This window comes from Eulemur rufifrons, chromosome 5 (assembly GCF_041146395.1).
Source record: "Eulemur rufifrons isolate Redbay chromosome 5, OSU_ERuf_1, whole genome shotgun sequence".
Taxonomy (NCBI): Eukaryota; Metazoa; Chordata; class Mammalia; order Primates; family Lemuridae; genus Eulemur; species Eulemur rufifrons.
In genome coordinates, this window is record NC_090987.1 from 33,424,637 (window position 1) to 33,448,762 (window position 24,126).

The 24,126-nt window shown below is 37.8% G+C and overlaps 1 protein-coding gene across 3 annotated transcripts in view; it reads right to left on the reverse strand.

Annotated features, from left to right (window-relative positions):
• Positions 1 to 7,682: 7,682 nt before the first annotated feature.
• Positions 7,683 to 24,126, reverse strand: part of RNF125 (ring finger protein 125) — a 38,206-nt gene continuing 21,762 nt past the window's right edge. For 2 of the 3 annotated variants that reach the window (XM_069468138.1, XM_069468141.1), the window contains exons 5-6: positions 11,427 to 11,534; positions 7,683 to 8,203 (exon numbers count right to left, since the gene is read on the reverse strand). In XM_069468138.1, coding sequence (XP_069324239.1) covers positions 8,117 to 8,203; positions 11,427 to 11,534 — 195 coding nt within the window. In that variant the 3' untranslated portion in view covers positions 7,683 to 8,116. The remainder of the gene's footprint in view (positions 8,204 to 11,426; positions 11,535 to 24,126) is intronic. The other variant, XM_069468140.1, reaches the window with a different exon arrangement.

Here is a 24,126-nt window from a genome sequence, read left to right on the forward strand (position 1 = left end):
ATTGCTCTCTGAGAGTTAGATTAAAACTAACCATGGATGCTAGAGTTTATTTATTTATTTATTTATTTGAGACAGAGTCTCACAGCAACCTCAAACTCCTGGGTTCAAGCAATCCTCCTGCCTCAGCCTCTTAAGTAACTGGGATTACAGGTGCACGCCACCACGCCTGGCTAATTTTTTCTAATTTTAGAAGAGACGGGGTCTCACTCTTGCTCCAGCTGGTCTGAACTCCTCACCTCAAGCAATCCTCCTGCCTCGGCCTCCCAGAGTGCTAGGATTATAGGCATGAGCCACCACCCAGCCTGGATGCCAGAATTTAAATATGGTAATTTAAAGATATAAAACTCTTCCCAGGCTGAGTTGACAGTAAACTGAATGACGTATTAGAACATTTAATGGCAATATCAATTAAAAAGGGCCACTAACCATTATTGGACTCTAGTTTATTCCTCCCCTCCCTTTTTAAAAAATTTATGAATGGTGTTGCAATAAATATCATCCCACATACAGATTTTATTTTGGATTAGAGTGCCAGGAAAGACTTCCATAAGTAGAATTACTGGGCCAAAAGGTAAGATACTATTACCCAAATTGCTTTGAAATATGTAAATTATACCACTATCACCAAAATAATGTGTCAGTTTTATCACATCTCCCTTTCATGGGGCAACATCAATTGAGAAATTCTGCTAATAGGTTGATTCAAAAAATATTACTTGAGAGGTCACACCATGCCAGACATTATGCTAAGAGAGAAAAATGGTACATCATTATGGTGTTCAAGTTAATATTTTTGATTACCTGTAATATTTGAATTTTTAGATTTTTTTTAAAGAGACGAGGTCTCACTATATTGCCCAGGCTGGAGAACAGTGGTTCAGAGGCTCGATCATTGCACACTGTAGCTTGGAACTCCTGGGCTAAAGCTATCCTCCTGTCTCAGCCTCCTGAATTTTAGTTGTTTTGTATGTGTATGTTTTATTAACTATGTTTCTCCACTGTTAACTATGTCTTTATGTTTATTGCTTATTTATCTATCGAAGTATTCTTTTTTTTTTTTTTTTTGGACAGAGTCTCACTCTGTTGCCTGGACTAGAGTGCTGTGGCGTCAGCCTAGCTCACAGCAACCTCAAACTCCTGGACTCAAGCAATCCTTCTGCCTCAGCCTCCCAAGTAGCTGGGACTACAGGCATGTGCCACCATGCCTGGCTAATTTTTTCTATATATATTTTTAGTTGTCCAGCTAATTTCTTTCTACTTTCTTTTAGTAGAGACGGGGGTCTCGCTCTTGCTCAGGCTGGTCTCAAACTCCTGAGCTCAAACTATCTGCCCGTCTTGGCCTCCCAGAGTGCTAGGATTACAGGCGTGAGCCACCTCGCCTGGCCTGTCAAAGTATTCTTACTAATTAACAATTGCTTTGTTTCATAAAGAATTTCATCTAGATTATTACAGTCTTAATATTTTTAATCACTTTTATGACCTTTATGTAATAAAAGCATTATGTTTTTGTATCATCAGTAACTCTTATGATAGATTAGACAAGTTATTTACTAAGTACCTACGACATGACACAGTTTTAGATATCAGGGAATTTAGTGATGGATACTTGCAATCAAAGAATTTATATTCTAGGGAGGAGAGACATGCAATAAAAATGAAAACAAGCATTAAGATAACTTTAAATTCTAATAATGGTTATGAAGACATTACAATAGTACAATAGACAAAATGAGGGAGTGACTTTGGCTAGAATTAGGAGGGAAATCCTTTATGAGAAGATGAGAGAGTTGAATGATTAGAAGGCAGCCATGTCTAACTCTGGGGGAAGATCTTTTCAAACAGAAGGAATAGAAAGTACCAAGATGCAGGAACCAGCTTGGTGTGTTTAATAAACCCAAAGACCAGTGTGGCTGAGTGGAGTGAGGTGAAGCTGGAGAGGTAGGCGGGGGCCAGATTGTGAAGGGATTTGAAGGGAATGGAAAGGCTTTTGGATTTTATTCTAGTAATAACAGGAATCCCTTAGAGCTGCAGTCCTCAACCTTTTTGGCACCAGGGACTGGTTTCATGGAAGATAATTTTTCCACAGATAGACGGAGTGTGTGTGGCGAGGAGCGGTCCCTAACTGGCGGTTGGGGACCGTAGCCTTAGAGCATTTCAAGCAGTGAGGAGGGAGCATGGCACAATCAGATGCATGCTGTTTGAAGATCTCTCTGACTGCTATATGAAGAAGAGACCATACGGTCATAAGTGGAGGCAGGGAGGCCAATTACATGGCTCTAGGGATTCCAGGCAAGAAACCATGATGGATGGAGCAGAACTGAAGAAATGGAGATGGTGAGAAATGGACAGATTTGAATACATTTTGATGCCTTGCTGATGAATCCATCGTAATTTCAGAGATTCTAATTCTGTACATCTGGGGAGGGTATAATGATGCAATTATAACAAGCATCCCAAGTGGTTCCGATGGAGGTATTTTCTGAGAAAATATAGTTATAAGGGACTGAAAACACATTTGGCATTTCTTGTTAGTGAATAAGAAAGAATGATTCTAAAAGAGAAATTATTGTCTTATATTTGAGAAACTGATGGGCATTTCATTTGGTAAAATGATTCTAAACTCTGAGTAAAATTAACCAAAAAATTACTGTGGCAAAAATGAATATCACTTCATGTTTCTAAAAAGCTAGTCTCATTTTGACTATTCAACCCTCCTTCCCACACATTTTTAATGTCTTTCCCCTGTGGACCTCCCTGTCTTCTCTCCCAACTCTGCCTGGCTTATACCTTCATGGTTGGCATTACTATTATGCCCCGATATCCAGTTCTCTTCGAAATGAGAAGACTGCACTTCCCCAGTGCCTTGATGTCACATATGGCCATGTGACTTGCATTGGCAAATGAAATGCGGGCAGAAATGACCTGTGTAACCAACTTTCCAGGCTGTGGTGATGAGGGGTGACGTAGGAAAAACACGATGACATCCAACTGCCATGACATAAAAGCACCTGGAATTCTGAGGCTGGAGCACAAACAGCTGCCATGGAGAATAGTCAGGACCCTGGTAGACCTTGGTGAGCACTAGGATCTGGGGGTTGTCATAACTGTAGCATAACCTAATCTATCTTGACCAATATCTCTCCCTGTGGTTCACCTTCATTGGGCCTCTTATCTGGCTATTGGGAGGCAATGATCAGCCTTAAGACCCATGTGTGGTCTTCTCTGAAATCTTCAGGATTAAAACACCACATGATTTTTCAGTAATATATAAAAACATAAATATTTCTTGGCCTCAAGGATCTCAGACATAGGTGTCCCTTTGTAATATTTTCTTACTTATTTCAATAAAGATAATCTATGTGATAAAGGTAAATCTTCTCAACCAATCCTGGGTTCCCTCTTTTAGGATGTCACTCAGCAAACAGAGGCATCAGAGGTTTTGTCAATACCTGTACCTCTTATCATGCAAAATCCAAAAATTCATATGCTCATGACACATGAGTACACACGACAGCTACAGCCATTAAAACTTAGTATGGATTTAGCAGGGAGTAAGATATACAGAATCCATTTACATCTTACCTTTTAAGTTTTAGTGAAGCCTCTCGCTAGCAGAACAAGAATTTCATGTTGCTGAGTATTACCTTGGCCAAATCAGGGTTTCTAAACCTCTGCACTATTGACATTTTGGGCAGCATAGTTCTTTATTGTGAGGGGGTGTCTTGTGCACCCTGGAATGTTGAGGGGTATCCCTGGCCTGTATCCAGATCCCAGGCCAACAGCACACCACACCCATGTTATGACAACCAAGAATGTCTCTGGACATTGCCAATATCCACAGAAAGGCAAAATTACCCCTGGTTGAGAACTAATGGCCTAAAATGAATGTATATTTTTGTGATAGATACTGCTCAATAACAATTTAAAAATTGTGTTAGGTTTGTGTAAAAAATTATCAAGATCAATATTTAAGAATAGACACAGGAGATATTTTAATGAAAGCAATGGTCCTGCCATTCTTTATTTCTCACAGTAACACATATTTACACAAAAAAAGAAGCATATATTTTAAATTCTGATCATTATACAGATTTTTTGTGGTTGAATAATAAAAGAATGAATCTTTTAGTGACTTTTTAAAATACCTTCAGTGTTGGAAGATACAAGTTATATGATAAACATTCAATAATTGGAGTAAACTCAACTTCAAAAGGAAAGACACTTAGCACCCAGTAAAAGTAATGAAATGCAACCTCATTGGGGACAGGATCTCTTAGGAGATCTGACCCAGAACCTTATCTTTACCAAAGATTCACAATCAATCCCATTTTTCTACCTACATTTTAGAAACTTGGGTGCAAAATTATGTGAAAGAGAGATCTCCATAGGTTTTTGTAGGGTCAGAAGAATTTAGCTTTAGAATAACATGTGAATCAATTTTTCCCTTATGAGGCCTTGAAAAAGTTATATCCTAAGGAGCTACAGAGTGAAACTTTGATAGTCAATAGTTTCAAATAGATGTTCATTTTCAAAAACAATGAATTATAAATTCCTCTTTATAAAAGGCTAAAGGCACAATGAAACAATGAATATTTGTACTTCACCATTTTACAACTCAAAATAATTCAGAACACAAAATAATTCAGGTGGCCAGCACCTAATCTGTCCTGTAGGTGGCAAAGTTATCCTAAGAGGAATCCAAGGACAAGATTCAGAATTGCTGTACTGAGGTTAATAGTGGCAGATGACTTAAAGCTTCATTTAAAAGTTTTAAAATGTTTTCAAGTTTTACAGATTTTAAAGATGCCTTTTCTCTTGCTCTGCATTAACGTGGATTTGTCTGGATAGTCAGTACTAATGCTCAGAAATAAGGTTCTTTCATTTTTCAGGGGCTACATTTTCAGTATGATTGTTTCTGAAAAATTCCTCTCGTTTTGTTTTTTTGTCCAACAGGTTTTGCTTTATTGTGTGATTCATCTAACTTGAAGGAAGAGAGGTTGGGAAACTAAAAATCAGTTGTTACTCGTCAGCAGCTGTGAAAAGCAAGCTTGGAACCAGTATCTAAAAGGGAGGATATGAAGCTCCCTAGATTTCAGCCAGCTTTACATTTTCTCAATTATCTTGTACTGGATGGAAGAATAGTAGCAAAACTTTTAAGAAGTTATGGATAATTTTTTACAGAAAAATTGGGGCACCATGATGATGACTATACTTATGTGTAAGGAACAAAGAAGTTTGTAAATGATTACAATTAAAAAGTTAACTCTAGTCAAATAACATTTTATCCTCAGGAGTTGATATCACTTGTCTTCATAGCTCCTTTGCTTCCTTTCAAGATGGAGATACTAATCTACATCCTGGATTCGTCATTAAAGAGCCAGACATGAAAAGCAGCCAGGGCCATCAAATAAAGACTAGTAGCAAGCACTAAATGTATAGTTACTTGAAGAGCTGAGACTAAATGGAGGATAAAAAGGAGAAAGTATAGTATGTTATAGCAGTATGTTCTGAAAATGCTGACATAGTACAACTATTTCAAAAATAGGGGAGAAAGGGAAGAGCAAATGAACACCTTTTCAATTGTTCCAATTATCATATTGGTTGTGGTTGTATATGTATTGTTATTCTCAGACAGTGGCATGTGTAGGGTAAATAAAGGAAATGAGTAATTACAGGATATTCTAATTCTACCATGCCCTATGCTCTTGAAAACCAAGATTCTCAGCATTGAAGAAAAGAGATATAGTTGTAACAGAAAGGTTAGGCAAAAACCGTGTAATAACAAATTTTATTTAGAAGTATCAAGAGACTTATGTGTTTTATCTTTAAAAACATATAGCTATTTCCTAGCTCTCTCCTAGAAACAATGACCAACCCAGTAGCAATGGGCAACCAAGCTCAGATTATGTTTTCAAAAAACAATTTCTCACTGAAAGAAACCAGGCTTCTTAGGGAAATGACCAATTCCAGGTCCGGGGCAGGAAAGATGCAGGTTGAGCCTGTGATATTTTGTCAAACAAGATAGCAGGAAGCTATTAAAAACTTCTAAAGTGGTGTCAAAAAGACTCAGAACCAACTTTCAATGACCAATGATAAGACAATTTGAACTTCAATAAAATAATATTTGTAATGGATTGAAGCTCATTAAGTATGTTTGTACCCACAAGTTCATAATACCTATATCTTAAAATACCTGGAAGATGATAGGAAACAAATTTATTACCTTGAAAACTGGTAAATAAAGGGGGAAGACTCAAATATTTATTTTCTGTCTCCTATATGAACTCTACCACTAGTTAACCACGTGGCAGATGTGGGGAAATATCTCTTTATAAAAATGTTCCAACTAGGGCTGGGCACGGTGGCTCACGCCTGTAATCCTAGCACTCTGGGAGGCAAAGGTGGGTGGATTATTTGAGTTCAGGAGTTCCAGACCAGCCTGAGCAAGAAAGAGACCCCATCTCTACTAATAATAGAAAGAAATTAGCTGGACAACTAAAAATATATATAGAAAAAATTAGCCGGGCATGATGGCACATGCCTGTAGTCCCAGCTATTTGAGAGGCTGAGGCAGAAGGATTGCTTGAGCCCAGGAGTTTGAGGTTGCTGTGAACTAGGCTGACACCACAGCACTGTAGCCCGGGCAACAGAGCAAGACTGTCTTAAAACAAACAAACAAACAAAACCCCAAAGAAATGATAGAATTAGAATATTCCCCAACCTACAATGAATGAATAGATCTAGGCTTTGAGTATCAATTTTGGCTAATGTCACAAAAAGAGAGAAGAAGACATTATGTGACCTCTGATGAAAGAATAGACCATGAGACCATGACCTATAGTTTTGCCAAAAAGATTGAACCTGAGTCTGTTCAAACCTTTGGATCCATGTGCCAATATCCAGAGGACAGAGGAACATGCTGAATTGCATCATGAGGGCACAATTAGCAAAATACAGATTGCAGGAAACCTATAGGTCCTAAGACCAGGTTCTTCAATAGGTACATTTTAAGCAAAAGGAAGGAACAAGGAGGAACTTGTAGATTAAAAAGAAATATAAATCTAATAAAACAATTTAAAATGAATATTAAAATATAAAGATATGCACTTATATCTTTATTTTTGTTATAAAATAACAAGGAAATGTAAAGGAAGTGATTACTGTTGAAATCAGTCTAGTGGTTACTTTTGTGGGGTTATAATTGTGACAGGACACAAAGAGGATATATGGGGTGACTGGCAGAGTTCTAAAAGAGTGTTTCTTTATAACAATGCATTAGGCTACAAATTTTGTGTCTACCTTTCAGCATTTGTGTTTTATTTTGTAATTTCTAAAGGGTTAAAATTTAAAAAGAAATCAAAGCCCTTAGGGTTTTCCACTAAAAATTATGGATGTGAATACTTCTACTATAAATATCAGATAATGGTTCTTAAGAAATTGCCTATATTATAGAAATGTTTCTAAATTATAAGCTACAAAAATTTGAAAAATATAGTATTAAATTCTTCTATATGTATATAGTTATAAAAAGTCAAAGAATTAAGTATACTTTTCTAACACAAAATTTATTTTGTTACAATCTTATGTAATACAGTTTGGTTAAAAGAACTTTGTTGATTTCCAAAATTTTCCTTTCCTACTCCCATACAAAATTATTCATGTTGTTATATTAGAGATTAAAACAAGAGCATTGGAACAGATTTCATATTTCCTTGAATGTCTGCACTTTGCTTCACTCTCCATCTTTTCACATAGAACAAAAATTAGTTTTCATGCCTAACCATGATGGTCATTATTAATATGTAGTATTACACTCAGTATCATCAAATTTGCAAATAGAGATCCTCCACCTACATACTAAGCCTGTGTCTCTTCCATATATTGGCTGACGTAGACGAATTTTTGTTGTTAAATGTCTTAGAAACTCAAGAATGTAAGACAGATTTAAACCATCAAAATGAAAGCAGATTTAAATGCACTATACCAATAACCATAGGCAAACATATAACTGTGTTGTACATTTTCATCTATCAAACATTGACAATCTCTCTACAATTGTTTAAGCAGCATCTTATGGTGCAAGTGAATGGTCCCCTTCCTCTTCCTTTTAATAAGATTATGTGGTGTTCGAGTGATTCACATATTCAAGAAGTGACCGGTCTAAGACTCTTCGGATAAGGGCTTCCTCAATTATATTAAAATCCTACAATAAAGAAAAATAATTAGAAACATCCAGAGTCAAAAGTGTTTTAGAAACTGGAGGATAATGGTCAATGCAATGCCCTCATTTTGCAGGAAACTGAAGCTCTGAGTTAAGTGACTTGTCTAAGGTTTCGCAAAGCCTGTCACAGAACCCAGGACTTTTGCCTTGGGGCTAACACATTTTCTATTTCACTTAACTATCTATCAATTATTAACTAGTTACTGTCATAATAAAATAGTGTTGATTTGGAATTTGAAATTTTTATTTGACATAATTAGTAGTTTTTAGTCAATATTACAAATGCTGGTCAGAGAGCTATGTTCCACACAAACATGTTACATGGAGTTAAGGCGTCCCCCCAGGATTCCCCAGTGCCAGCAATACTACTGAATATCTATTTCTGAAAAAAAAAAATTGTTGAAAACAAAACTCTCTTTCTCCTCGGTTCCCTATGTGTCAAAATGGAATTCAAAGTCAGCACATTCTATAAATAAAACAAAAACCATTAAGAACCCTACCCTCTGCAATCCCTCTCCTCTTCCATAATTAACAAACAACACAACTGAAATCTCTATTCAAAGTCCATTCTAAAACATAAAAACAAATAAACAAAATCCAAAGGAAAGCCATAAAGCACAGTAGAGCACAAGGTTTGGACATGATACCAGCTTGTTCTTAGGCAATTTAGTTAACCTTTGAGCTTCAGATATTTCGCAGTTAAATGAGGATAAAAATATTCACCTCACAGAAATTGCTGCAAGGAATAAAATGAGATAATAATATGCATAAAGTGTCTAGCTAGACACGGTAGCTCAGGAAACAAAAAATCAAAACAAAGAACACTACTTCAAGCTCACTTTTCATATCCAAGAATATGGTTTTGAGTGGCTGGAAAATATTCTTATTAAAGTAGCTACATCATGACTAGCTCTGGGGTCATCCTTCGTCTGAAAGATCTTGAGACTAGACTGAACGTGAGTAACTAGACAGGCATGGAATCAACCTGCTTTTAGAACATCTTATAGAGTTAAGATAAAGAGGAACCCCTTTATGTTGGCAATGAGAACCCATCGACCCAAACCAGGTTCTGGAACCTATGTGCCTTAAGGGACGAGAGATGGAGTGGAAAATATGAAGCCTCTGTCATGTACCTTGTTCAATTCTTCAAGTGGTCCTAATAATCCTACTTATTTCCACCCCATCTCCAACTTGCCTAACATCTGTGCCTGAACTGTGCAAATCACTTTATATGCATTACTTAATCCTAACAAGAGCTTCTGGGAGTAGGTGCTTTTGCTCTACTCACTTAACAAATGAACAAAGTGAGGTTCAGAGGTTAAATATCTTCCCCAAGGTCACACACAGCTGTGACAGAACTATTACTTAAACCCAGGTTAGAACCTAAGCTTCTTGTGTCTACTCTAGATAGAGCTGTCCAATGGGCAGATCAGAAAGCATGGAGAAAATTTTCAAATGACAATCTTCAACAATTATTAAATTTTATCTTGAAGTTGCATAAAAAGAAAACAGTCAAAATCATGTAACAATTATATGCAAATTTAAATGTAACCCTTTACATTTTATGTATTTAGATAAATGTGACAATAAAATATATTATTTCAGAACATGACTTTGAGTGATTTTCTTCCCAACAATAGGCAATACTCTTTTGCTGAGACAGGCTTAGGGGACAATGCCTTATCTCCACATGGCAACATATGGACCAAAGTAGAGCAAAGGCTATGTTAACTTTTTTCCACCCCAGTAGAGATCTTTCCATTGCATATGTTAACTTTTTGTTTGCTATTCTCATTTCTCACAATGGGAGATATATTCATAAGTATTAAGACTATTCATACTATATGTAACTTTTTTTCCACCTTAAAAACTCTTAATATAATAAGATTGATCATGAGTTGGTTATTGAGGCTAGGTCATGGGTATAAGGGGGTTCATTATATTATTCTGTATATTTTTGTGTATGTTTAAATTGTTTTCATAATAAATTTTTTTTTGTTTAAAATTTCAATAAACACAAGCTTTGTGTTTTATAGAATTTAAAATAAAAATGAAAAGGCCTATAGGTCTTACTATACTGATAATGTCATGTCTAATCTATTATTGGCCATGCAACATACCATAAAAGCAACTAGATGCTGGGCAAACTCTGAGCCATTCCAAAATATATATATATATATGAATGAAACAAAAAATATATATATATTGATTGATATATTTAGTTGGACATGGTCTTACTCTGTTGCCCGGGCTAGAGTGCAGTGGTGTCATTATAGCTCATTACAGCTTGCAGCTTCCAGCTCCAGGCTCAAGGGATCCTCCTGCCTCTCAGACTTCTGAATAGCTGAGACTACAGGCACACACCACCACACCAGGCTAATTTTTCTATTTTTTGTAGAGATAGGCTTTCACTATTGCCAGGTTGGTCTTGAACTCCTGGGCTCAAGCAGTCCTCTCAACTTGGCCTCTCAAAGTGCTAGGATTACAGGTGTGAGCCACCACATCTGGCCCATTTCACTATTGATGTGATTTCATCTCAGTTATATAAGTTCTCAACTCCACAATTATCATAACTATATATAGGGAGAGACTAGAGTAAAAATTAAAATAATTTGGCAGGGCGTGGTGGCTCATGTCTGTAATCCTAGCACTCTGGGAGGCTGAGGCGGAAGGATTGCTCAAAGTCAGGAGCTCAAGACCAGCCTGAGCAAGAGTGAGACCCTGTATCTACTAAAAATAGAAAGAAATTATCTGGACAACTACAAATATATAGAAAAAATTAGCGAGGTATGGTGGCGCATGCCTGTAGTCCCAGCTACTCGGGAGGCTGAGGCAGAAGGATTGTTTGAGCCCAGGAGTTTGAGGTTGCTGTGAGCTAGGCTGATGCCACAGCACTCTAGCCCAACCAACAGAGCAAGACTGTCTCAAAAAAATAATAATAATAATTAAAATATTTTAAAAGTTAAATATGGTCCCTTATACAATGGCTATCTAGATCGCAAAGAAAATAATTTTGTCCAAGGCAGATAACCACTTCAATATTAATAGTCAAATTTATAAAACACTTTGTTTTCATGATTTCCTACTTAATGCTAACACTTAACACTTCAGCCATATATACATTTTTCTCTCTCATTCACTTGGATTAAGAAGGTAAGCTTAACACATATAAAAACATAACGTAAATATAAGAAAATGTACTTACTATGAAATCATCATAAAACAAAGTGTGACTAACTTGCAAATGTCTTATTAAACTGCCATTGAAGCTACTTGGATTCTCATTAGGTAGTAAACGGCAAAGTGGACAGAACTGGAAAGAAACAAGACCAAGAGTTCAAGAAAGAATTTAAAATAATCATTAGTGTCAGAATTTAAAAACATAAGTAATGATTCAACAAAATGAATTTTAACTTTATGAATCCATTGGCCATATTTCAGAATTATGTTATAAAATTGCATAAATGTTGAAGCAACATTAAATAAAACTGCATTTATTTCTTCATATGCATTTCTCATCCATATGCATATATAACAGTATGACTTTGTTTCATAGTTATCAATTTATTATTTAAACAATATTACAGTTAGTAGATATATCATAATTTACTTTGATATATCTACCTCTTGGAATACTCTGTATGTGGATATTTTGTTAATGCAAATGATATCACCTCTACTATTTACCTTTTGGGGGATTATTTCCTTAGGATAAATGCCCAGAAATGGGGATCACTAGGTCAACAGTTATGAACATTTATAGTTCACAGTATCTATTGCTCTATAGTTTTTTCCTGTCATCAGCAATATGTATTAATAGATTAAAACACACCACCATTACTTATTATTTACATATATTTTCCTAAGTTAATAGCCATTAATGGCTATTTTTAAAACTTTTTCATTGTGAGATATTTATAAACTCACAAGAAATTATAAAAATAATGCAGAGATCTCATGTCTTCATCACCCAGCTTCCTCAAATGGTAACATCTCACATAACTACAGTACATTGTTGAAACCAGGAAATAGGCAATTAACCAGAGTAACAGACCTTACTTAGATCCACCAGTTTTTGTATGTAGTCATATTTTCAGGAGTGTATGTGTGTATGTGTGTGTATAGTTCTATGAAATTTTATCACATATATATATTTGTACAACCACAACACCGATCAAGATATAGAAAGCTTCTATTACTATGAAGAAACTCCACTGTGCTGCTACCCATTTACTTCCTCCTCTCTCCCTAACCTCTGATCTGTTCTCCACTTCCCTTTCATCATTTTGAGAATGTTATATAAATAGAGTTATACAGCTGCGGTCCCCAAGCCCCAGGCTGCAACCATGGCCTGTTAGGAACCCAGCCCCACAGCAGGAGGTAAGCCGGCAGCAAGCCAGTGAGAGAGCGAAGCTTCATCTGTATTGACAGCCGCTCCCCATTGCCCGCATTACCGCATAAGCTCCGCCTCCTGTCAGATCAGCAGGGGCATTAGATTCTCATGGGAGCTTGAACCCTCCTTAAACTGCACATGTGAGGGATCTATCCAGGTTGTGTGCTCCTTATGAGAATCTAATGCCTGATGATCTGGTTAGGTGGAGCTGAGGTGATGATGCCAGCACTGCGGAGTGGCTGCAAATACAGATTACCGTTAGCAGAGAGGTTAACAATGTAATAATAATACAAGTAAAGTGCACAATAGATGTAATGAGCTTGAATCATCTCAAAACCACCCCCCTTCCCCAGTCTGTGGAAAAACTGTCTCCCATTAAACCAGTCCCTGCTGTCAAAAAGGTTGGGGACTGCTGTTATACAGTATTTAACTTTTTTTTTTTTTGGAGTGCCCAGGCATGAGGGCAGTGGCATGATCATGGCTCACAGCAACCTCAAACTCCTGGGCTCAAGTGATCCTCTTTGCCTCAGCCCCCCGAGTACCTGGAACTATCTGCATGCACCACTATGCCAGCTAATTTTTGTACTTGTTGTAGAGATGGGGGCATGCTATGTTGCTCAAGCTGGTCTTGAACTCCTGACCTCATTCAATCCTCCCACCTGGGCCTCCCAAAGTGTTAGGATTACAGGCATGAGCCACTGCACCTGGCAGTATTTAACCTCTTGAAATTGGCTTTTTCCACTGAGCACAAGGACTTTGAGATCTGTCAAAGTTGTTGGGTGTGTCAATAGTTCCCTGCTTTTTATTGCTGAGTAGTATTCCATGGTATGGTTGGCTCACAGTTTGGTTATCTATTTACCTTTTGAAGAATGTTTGGATTGTTTCCAGTTTTTGTTTGTTACAAATAAAGCTACTATGCTATAAATTTATGGATAATACTGAGTATTTATATACAGATATTTGCATAAACAGAAGTTTTCATTTCTCTAGGATAAATATCCAAGAGTGGGATTGTTGGTCATACAGTAAGGGATATTTAACTTTGTAAAAAACTGCCACATTGTTTTTCAGAGTGACTGTAGCATTTTATATTCTCACTAGCAATGTGTGAATTATTCAGTTTTTCCTCATTCTTGCCAGCATCTGGTACTGTCAAAATTTTTTTATTTTAGCTACTTTGATAGGTGTGTAGTGGTATCTCACCATGGTTTTAATTTGCATTTCGCTAATGGCTAATATATACTGCGTTATGACATTTTAATCCTGGTTTTTAAAAAATTCTATTTATTCATGTATTCAGTTTTCAAACTATGAGATGCAGACTCATTATGAGTGCCAAGTACATGTTGTTAGGCAGTGAATTAGGTGGTATTCTCATTTCATCCTCACAACAGCCCAGTGAATTAATTGTTACCCTTATTTTGTACATCAGTGCGATTTCAGAGCTGGCGGGGGGCGGAAACTAGCTTGAATTTACCCAGCTATAAGTACCAGACTGGAATCCAGGCCTCCAACAGATAATCCAATGTTTTGGGGTTTTTTTTTCTTTCACATTCTAACAGTATCCACTTTATCAGCTTGGATGATAACATTCTTCTTTAAATTGAAATGAGGTATTTCAATATTATTCTTTTCTTTCTTATTGTTTTATGAGGATCTCAGTTTCAATATGCTCAATTTCTATAAATAAGGGGCAATTTCTGAATTTTGCTTGACTCCATTAATCTTTATGTCTTGTTTATAATAAAATTACATACTTTTAATTATTATTGCTTTATAATCATTTATGATTTTCCAATGCTAGCTACTTTGCTTAATTGACAACACTGGCTATCCCAAGATAGCATTTAATCTACCCTGAGACTACTATATATAATAAAAACAGAGCTGAGAGCAAGAAATATTTTAACAGAAGAACAACATTAGCATTTCAAGGTGTGAGAGAAGGAACACCAGTTACAGAAATTTGTTCATTCAACGATCTTTATTGTGTCCCTACTATGTTCTAGGGGCACTTGAAACATGGAGACCAGTAAGACACCTGGACAACTTTGGGCTCAAATCCTAGCCCTAGCTGCGTGATCTTGAGCAGTAAGTTTCCCCTTCTGTGAAATGAGGGTAACACCTGCCTTGGAGAGCAGCTGTGATATTTAGAGATAAGGTCCTTAACGTGCCAGGTGCATATGAGGCATTCAATAAATGCCAGACATTTACTACTATCTGATCCCTGTCCTTGAAGAGCTGGGGCTCCCTGAGGGAGGAAACTACATGTGTCCCGTGGACCCCTACATTCCTGGTATCCAGAAAATAGTTTCCAGCCTCTCACTGATTTACTGTTGGCAAGTAATTAATCTTCTTTTTTTTTTTCTTTCTTTCTTTTTTTTTTTTTTTTTTTGAGACAGAGTCTCGCTCTGTTGCCCAGGCTAGAGTGAGTGCCGTGGGTGGGCTCAGCCTAGCTCACAGCAACCTCAAACTCCTGGGCTCAAGCAGTCCTCCCGCCTCAGCCTCCCGAGTAGCTGGGACTACAGGCATGTGCCACCATGCCTGGCTAATTTTTTTCTATATATATTTTTAGCTGTCCAGATCATTTCTTTCTATTTTTAGTAGAGATGGGGTCTCATTCTTGCTCAGGCTGGAAGTAATTAATCTTAACCTGTAAAATGAGTATTATTTGTGTCCCAGGACTGTTGGTAGGTGTAAAATAATACATCATTTAATATTATGAAGCTCAGTGATTATATTAGCTTAGTCTTTGGCACAAGTAATAAATGGTTGCCATTATTATCACTTAAGCAGATACTTTCAATACAGTATAGCATGCGCTATGGCCAAGATATGAACAGACAATTGTTTAAGACCTGAAAAGGGAATTACAAATTTTGCTCGGGAAGTCTGGAAAGGCTTCAGCTCAGCTGCCTCTAACTTGAAGAATGAGCCAGCCAGCCCAGAGAAGCCTCTGATGCTTCTCTGCCTCTGGCGAGAAGCATCAGAGGCAGAGGAATCAAATGTGGGAAAAGGCAGGAAGTCGTAAAAGGACAGGCCCTGCTTAGGTAATGGAAAAAGCTCAGTGTAGCTGAAGGAAGGGTGTGTTGGGGAAGTGCTGGGAGAAGAGTTTGGAAGGGTAAGTTGGTATCATCTCTGTTCAGTATTAACTGAAGCACCTAACATGCTTTCTGTAGGCAATTCTGTAGGATGATACCAAGACCCAGAGGCACAGAATGACTATGCCCTTGGTTCCTACCATTAAGGAGCTGATTAGAGTCTAGTGGAGGAGAGAGATGCAGAAAACTTGGAATTTTAAGCAAAAAAACTTTTGGTTTTAGTCTTATGTTAATAGAGAACAAATGCAGGCTTCAGTCTCTGGTGTGCACAAAATTTAATTGTGTGACTAAAGAGACATTCACCAGAAGGAGACTGAAAAACAACAGGCTGAACTCTGTACTACTCAAAAATGTCTTTTGTTTCTTAAACTGGGAGATTTGACTTAAGGGAAGAGAGGGTAAGAATGGGAAGGGGGAAAAAGCGGTAGGTGAGAGACAGACTGATCATTACATAAATACCTAAGTATCCACTTACACTCTCCCTAATGTTGCCAATATCCTAACATCAGCCGTCCTTTATTATTTGTCTCTATTCAATGCTCCCAGGCCATGTTGGTTCCTTCTATCAGGAACCAACAATTGTATAGTGTACATTCAAAAGATGCTGGCCTCTTCTCAGTATGGACTTTTGATGGTAAATGCAATAGGTGAATAACAGCCACTATATTAGAAGCTGCTACCAACTTCAGATAATTGAAAACTATTTCTATGATAGCCTCCCATTTATCAGACATGGTGACAGTGTCATGTCCTGGTACCCCACAGAGGGCAGGTCCTTAGTAGATGGGCTCCCAGCCCATTCACTGTGCAGGCCAATGTACAGTGGATCGGGACGTCTGCCTGTCCCGATTTGTGACCTAGCAGCTTAGGGAAGAACCTCACCCCATCCTACTGATGCCTTCAGTTGATTCCCCTTAGCCCTGGGATTTATATCTTCTGGTGTTGAGCCTATTGATTCCAAATTGTCCCTTTCTATGTAATTAACCTTCATTTATTATTCTTCCATCTCAATAAACTATAAAGCCAAAGATAACCAACATCCTTGAGTACATTTTCTCTACTTTTGTTTACAGATGACCAAATTGAAGACCAAAAGTACTTACTCTCTAGGAAGAGGGGAGAGATCGCCTGACAGAGGCTGCTTTAATGGTATTAAAACAAAAAGTACACTTAATGTGCATGAAAACAGATGTTTCTTTCCACTTTTAATCAGATGAAGAAGATTCTTTTGAAAGGATATTTATCCCCCAAGTCCCCGGAATATAGATTATGCAATGCTGGTCAACAAAGAATCAAATACAAAATATAATCCTATTTCTAGCTTGCCCTCGCTTCAATGTTTGAAACAAAGCAATGGTTCTCAGGGTGGGGTCCTTAGACCAGCAGCATCAGCATCACCTAGCAACTTTAAGATGCAAAAGTTTCAGGTCCCAGCTCAGACCTATTAAATCAGACACTCTAGGCGTAGGGCTTAGCAATCTGTAGTTAAGCAAGCCTTCTAGGTGATTCCGATGCATGATAAAGTTTAAGAACCACTGTCTTAAAGAAAATATAATTTCTTTTAGAGAAACAAGATGAATAACAGTAGGGGAATAAATGAGAAATTCTACGTCTAATACCTAGGTTGTAATAGAGAACACCTTTCTTAACTCCAGTACCTATAGAAAAAAGTCTTTTGGGAGTTTCATGTTACTGAGAATCATTATCAGAGCAGAAGTATGACTAATCATTTAAAAAGCTAGTAAAATGCTAAGTAATGAACAACACAGATAGTACTCAATTATCTAGAGTAATGGTTGATGGTCCTTCTACTTTGCATTCACTAACTATTCTTGGAGCACTGTGTTCTATTTTAAGTGCTAGGTAAGGGAAACATCAATAAACTGCAATAGATACAGAAGGAAGATTAAGATGTTGAGACATCTAGAAACAAAACCCTTGTAACTGGGTTACCATTCTGGAAAATTTCAAGCACTGACAAAAGAAAACATTTACTACCTTGAGAGGGAGGCTGCATTAGATTACCTCTGAGAAGCCTTCTCTCTATAATCACATAAAAATCTTCATTGGCTCAATACTAGGAACAGCCTGAGTACACTGTAAAATAGGAATGCTGTTGTACGTCTATTATGTATAAGCTTTGGGCAGAGAGCTGGGGGAGAAGATTTGCAATTTTTTGCTATGTTGTGCCAAAATCACTGTTGGCATGAAGCCAAGTGCATTGAGTTTCCTTTGCACCTGTGCTCATTCTTCTAGTATAATCCATGAGAAGTATGAAAATTTCCCGCTATGTTTGCTCTTTATTCATGTGAGTCATTTTCTCTGAGCTTTGTAGGGCAATTTTAGAACAGTCTAGATTCATAAGGAGTCAATAGCCAAAGTCTGTCCACTTTACAAAAAGACAATAAAATCTCTCCTTACATGATTTACCTACTCTCCTTTTCAGGAATGTTGAACAAAGTAAAAGTCCTTGGGAATTCCAGGAAAAAAAAAAATCTCTACATGATTTAAAAAAAAAAAAATTCTTTCAGAAAGACAGACAGAAAAAGCAGAATTTCTTAAGCTTCTTAAAATTAAGAATTTTTCTTACATTAGCAAAATTTCTTAACTCTATCTGTTCTTAGCTTTGCAAGATCCTGAAAAGCTTTCATTTAGGATGGGAGCATTCAAGAGCAGCAGGCTTTCCCTATCTGGAGAAAGTATTTAAATATTTTCTTAAAGAGATTTAATATTATTCATTTACTTGCTGCTAGATTTTCTTTAATAGGGAGCAACAATGTCGGAACTATAAATATGAAGAATGACTTACTCTAAATTCTCCGTATGTTAGTGCACATGGAATTTGGTGCAAAATAGGGGCTCAGACTTAATTCTTCTTCTCTAAAGTAGGAATAAAATATATACTTTGCAGATTCGATAAAATATCATTTAAATTTTCTTCCCCCTTAAAATAAAAGATCCCTTAGGGCAAGAGCAAATCATATTTTTCTTATTTCCTTATGCCTTGCACCTAGCATAATACCTGGCACAAGTAGACACCTCATGAATAAAGAACTAGTTTTTAAGATAAAGATTTCCAGTAATTTTCTTTTTCTCTTCTGATAGAGTTTTTGCTGCTTAGGGTTTGGTTTTTTTGTTGTTGTTGTTTGTTTTTTAAAATGTCTTCTAATTCATATCAGTTCCTATACCAGAGTAATCAGGCCAGTTAGGGATGGGAAAAGAACAGTTACTGATACACAGAATCAGATGAGAGTTCATTTGCAATTACGTATCACTCTTTCTTCCCTAAATTCTGATACAATCACCTTCTCTCCCTTAGGGGAGTACTCACCCACCTTCATGAATCACTATTACTTACGGGAAAATAAGAATGATTTCTTTCAATATCATATTCTTTACGTGTGCTGGGGTAGAGAAAAGGTTGAGAATCACCAAGGTAAGGGCTTCCAAAAATACATAAAATGTACAGAAATATTCATAAGAACAAATGACCTTTGATCATCACGGTCGTAGATGTGAGTATCTAACATGGCAACATTAGGACACATTTCCCAAAGTCCCTCATAGCAAACACCAAAGACACAGAAACAGATTTGATGCTGCTCCATGTATACATGGAGTCAAGCATCCTGCCCCCATCCCAGTCTTTCTGAACTGGTTCTCACCAGGGTCTTCAAAAAGACACCTCTCCCTTATCAAGTTAAGAATAAGGGTAAGATCACTGACAGAACACAACCAACAGGGCAGTCGGCCTTCCAGTTCTCCAAACCCTGCTTTCCCACCCCCCCTCCCATTTTGGTGCTGTTATAGAGTATCCCCAAAAGAAAATCATTCTCCACACAGGTCCTCGACAGCCCTCATTGTGAATCAGGTATATTTTATAAACTTGAATTCTATTTCAAAAATATGTGTATGGCTGATTTAATAAAGAACAGAAAAGTTGGTGGCAGAACTTAACTTTTTTCTGGTATCTTTTTCTTAGGTTCTAAAAGCATAGATGCTATAAACATCATATTTTACTGTTGAGGGCTTTTAGTTACCAAGTATTATCTACATATGCAATCTAATATCAAAGATCTTTAATGAAGAACATGTCTATCATGTTCTTCTGAGGCCAGAAGATGAATTCTAAGAGTACAAGTGTAAAAGAGTTGGAAGACAATGTATACATGTCACAGACTTCTCAAGAGGCAAAAGATTTAATTCTGAACGGCTGTGGCAACGGACACTCAACTCCACCATCTGTGGTTTAGACTAATCTCTACAGCAACTCAAGCCGATTATAGAACACTTTCCATACGATGGTAAATGCCATATGAGGAAGTGATTGAAGATTATTGAATCCAATACCAAAAAGAGAAAAGAGACATGCACTAAAAATATTTATAGGCCAATATGTAACAAAAATCAAGATACCAGATTGCAGACCTAATTTAGCGGGAGACTGAAAGCAAATCTATTGAAGATTTTTTTCTTCCTAAACATTTATGCACATACATCTCGCTGCCCAGTCAAGTCACAGATACCCTAAGTACTCACGCAAATAAAGCTGCCGTGGGCAGGACTGGCTCAGGCTGTGGTCACCACAGTTTGTGTTTCAAACCAATAGCAGTCGTGTCCCTTCCTTAAGGAATGAGCCTCCAGAGTACGGTAGAAAACATAGAACTACTGGAACCTATGCATCTGGGTAAACGGAGTCATGTTTTTCTTTAATATCCTTTTTCATATCACTACATCCTACTATGTGTGTTAGACATTCTGCCAAGAACTGGGCATGCAGGCTGGGCGTGGTGGCTCATGCCTGTAATCCTAGCACTCTGGGAGGCCGAGGCGGGAGGATTGCTTGAGCTCAGGAGTTCCAGACCAGCCTGAGCAAGAGTGAGACCCTGTCTCTACTAAAAAATAGAAAGAAATTTGGCTGGGCAACTAAAAATATTTAAAAAAAAAAAAAAATTAGCCGGGTGTAGCGGCGCAGGCCTATAGTCCCAGCTATTTGGGAGGCTGAGGCAGAAGGATCACTTGAGCCCAGGAGTTTGAGGTTGCTGTGAGCTAAACTGATGCCATGGTACTCCACCGGGCAACAGAGCAAGACTCTGTCTCAAAAAAAAAAAGAACTGGGCATGCAGTCTTGAACAAAGAACTTAGGTTCCATGCCTTCGTGAACCTAATAAATTAGAGGGAAAGACAAACAGGAAATGAATATACAATTACAAATTGTGGTAAATACTGAAAAAAGAGGAGAAAAGCAAGTGGAGAAATTAATTTGAGTGTCGAGGAAGTTCCTTGAGGAAGTAAGATTTAAGCTGAGCTCCAAAAGATGAGTAAGAGCCAACCAGTGAAACAAAGTACACCCTGGGCAGAGAGAATAACCACAAAGTATGGTTCTTACTAGAACCATATCCCTTTACAAGATAAAATACCATATTTCTCTCAGAAATGGTCTCCTAATTCAAACTCAAGCATGCTGTTTGTGTCTTTTGCCTCCTTTGAGTCTAATATTCCATAAATATAATTATTCAGAAAATGCAACATGGCAGAATATAATTACTATGTGAGAAAAAGGAGCTGTTGGCATATGAGAAAAGTCAAAATCCTTTGATGTTCTTAACCTACTGCATCAGTCTTCAGCAGTTCTGCAAAGATTGGCTATCTTGTGGTTTGATCTCTAAATTACCTAATTATTTTTGGAAGGCAGAAGAACCATTTGTCCAAATCTCTAGCTGCCAGGAAACCTCTTACACCAGGTAAGACAGATGACGTAGCTCATCTTATCTGCAGCAAAATCAGCAAGCCAGTCCTTTAAAGTAACACTTCTTGCTAACTTCCTCACCAACCCAGAACCAGCCTTGGACTTCCGCCCTCCTTACCCAGGGTCTCTACCAGGGTGTCTTCACTGATATGTCCCCACTAGGGATCCTTAAGTATGTGCGCTCCAAGTATGCCACGTTCCAGTCTTTTCATAACCACAGGATACATCATGTCTTCTAGTGGCTCTAGATCCTTCAGAGTGACATGTGTCTTGAGCTCAAGAATAAAACACTAACATAGGATACCTGAAGATCTTCTGTTCCAGATATTACTTCTAGACAGCCCTAGGGTGTTACAAAACCAGGCATTTCTAAACAGTCTGCTCCTGTTTCAAGGCCATGATAACATCCTGGTCTTTATGGTGAAATTTTACCACTTCAGTTCAACCCCCCTCTCCACCCCACTCCCACTCTCACCCCATGTGGGTTCCCCAACTGTGAGCGTGTATCACTTCCTCCGAGAAATCTTCTCTAGGCCTGATGTTATACAATTGAAAACCCGTAGTGACCCACCACTATCACCACCATCCTCTTCTCTTTATGGAGTGATCTCCATGTGACAGTGAGTGCTTACTTTATATGCCTGACTCATTTACTACTACCTGTGAAAAAGGCATCATTATTATCAGCCCCATTTTAGAAATGATGAAACAGAGGCAGAGAGGAGTTAATAGACTTGCTAGAATTTGAGCCAAAGCCTATCCCTGCCAAAGCCCAGGATTTAGGTACGTCCATGGGCAATATGATCCCACCATTCCTGGTTTATCTCCCCGCTTAGACTGGCTTTCTTCTTCTTCCTCTTTTATTTTTTGGAGACAGAGTCTTCCTCTGTTGCCCTGGCTAGAGTGCTGTGGCATAAGCCTAGCTCACAGCAACCTCCAACTCCTTGGCTTAAGCGATCCTCCTGCCTCAGCCTCCCGAATAGCTGGGGGACTACAGGCATGTGCCACCATGCCTGGCTAATTTTTTCTATATATTTTTAGTTGTCCAGATAATTTCTTTCTATTTTTTAGTAGAGACTGGGGTCTCACTCTTGCTCAGGCTGGTCTCGAACTCCTGATCTCAAGTGATCCTCCCACCTCAGCCTCCCAGAGTGCTAGGATTACAGGCGTGAGCCACCGCACCCGGCCTGGCTTTCTTCAATGACCTCTAAATCATGAAGAACCTAGCTCCATGGGTCCTCTTTGATCTGATGGCCACACTGAATGACACGTGGGCTGGATGTCTGCTGTAGCAGGCACACAAGATACACCGAACTGACCGGTATGTGGCCCGCCCCACATTGCTGCTTAGATTGAGCCCAAGATAATGGTCCAGAGCCCAGCGTTCCTCCAGCAAGAGAAGCACTAGTGGTCAGGGCTCAGGCTGTGTTGACAATCCCTTCTTCACAGGGTTGCTAGGAGAGACAAGAAAGCACTTAGGCCTCAGTAAATCATAGTTGCTCTCATTCCATCTCAGTGCTTTCTTCTAACTTCCTCTGTTTCCCAGAGACCTATCCTGAAACAACTCCCTAGCCCAGCTGCTCTTACAAAGCAACTGGAGCAGGAAAGCCCGTGATAAGTGTGCTCCCCTAACACCTAGCAAGCTCCTAGTGAGCCGTTCCAACGGCCAAACCCCTAGGCCATTGGGATCAATAACAAATGTCATTGTGTGCTGTGTAGCTTTCCTCTGGAACAGGGGTTTACCATGCAGCTCTGAAGCTAGACTACTCTAACTCTGGCTTTGCTTACCAGCTGTGTGACTTTGCATGACTGACTTAACCTCTTTGAGTCTCAGTTTATCCTTTATAAAATGGGAATAATAATCATGCCTATCTCACAGGATTGTTGTGAGGATTATCTCTGCATCTGTCTTTCTCTCTCTCTCTACCTATCTAATATACCTGTGTTTCAATCTCATCCACTTTCCAAAAGGATTTTATTCCAAAAAACCACCAAAAATCAAAAAAAATCTAAAAACTTATATATATAAAACAATACACACACATATATATTGCATAAAGCTAAAATAAAATTTAAAATAATCTTCAAAGTATCATTTTATATCTGTTAAGCCAGAGTAATTGTGAAATAAGTATACTCAATTATAGCCAGGTTAAGGTGAAAGTGGTTAATTTACTTAAATTAAATTACTGATACAAATATAAATTGACTCAAACTTTTTGGAAAGCATTTTAGAGATACATTTCAAGACCTACTAAAAAGTCTGCCCTGTTGATCCCAGAAATATCAATCTAAGGAATTTCCTCCTAGGAAAAAAATCTAATATAAGGGAAAGTTTAAATGTACAAGAAAACAAGAATATGAATTCAAATCCTAAAAATGAGTAACAGTCCAAATGTTCAAAAATAGTAGTAAAATGGCTTGAACAAATGTTAAGTTATCCAACTCTGATTAACCTTACAACTATACAAAAATGAAAATTATAAAAAATACACTGTAAAACAGAACTACAATGCCAGGTTGAAATGAAAAAGGGCAGCATTCTCAACAAATCTAGGAAATGATGAGCAATATATATATTAAATATCAACCATATGGAAAAACACTGTGAAATAAAATAATAGATTAATTATTGAAGATGAATAACTACTTTTCATTTCTA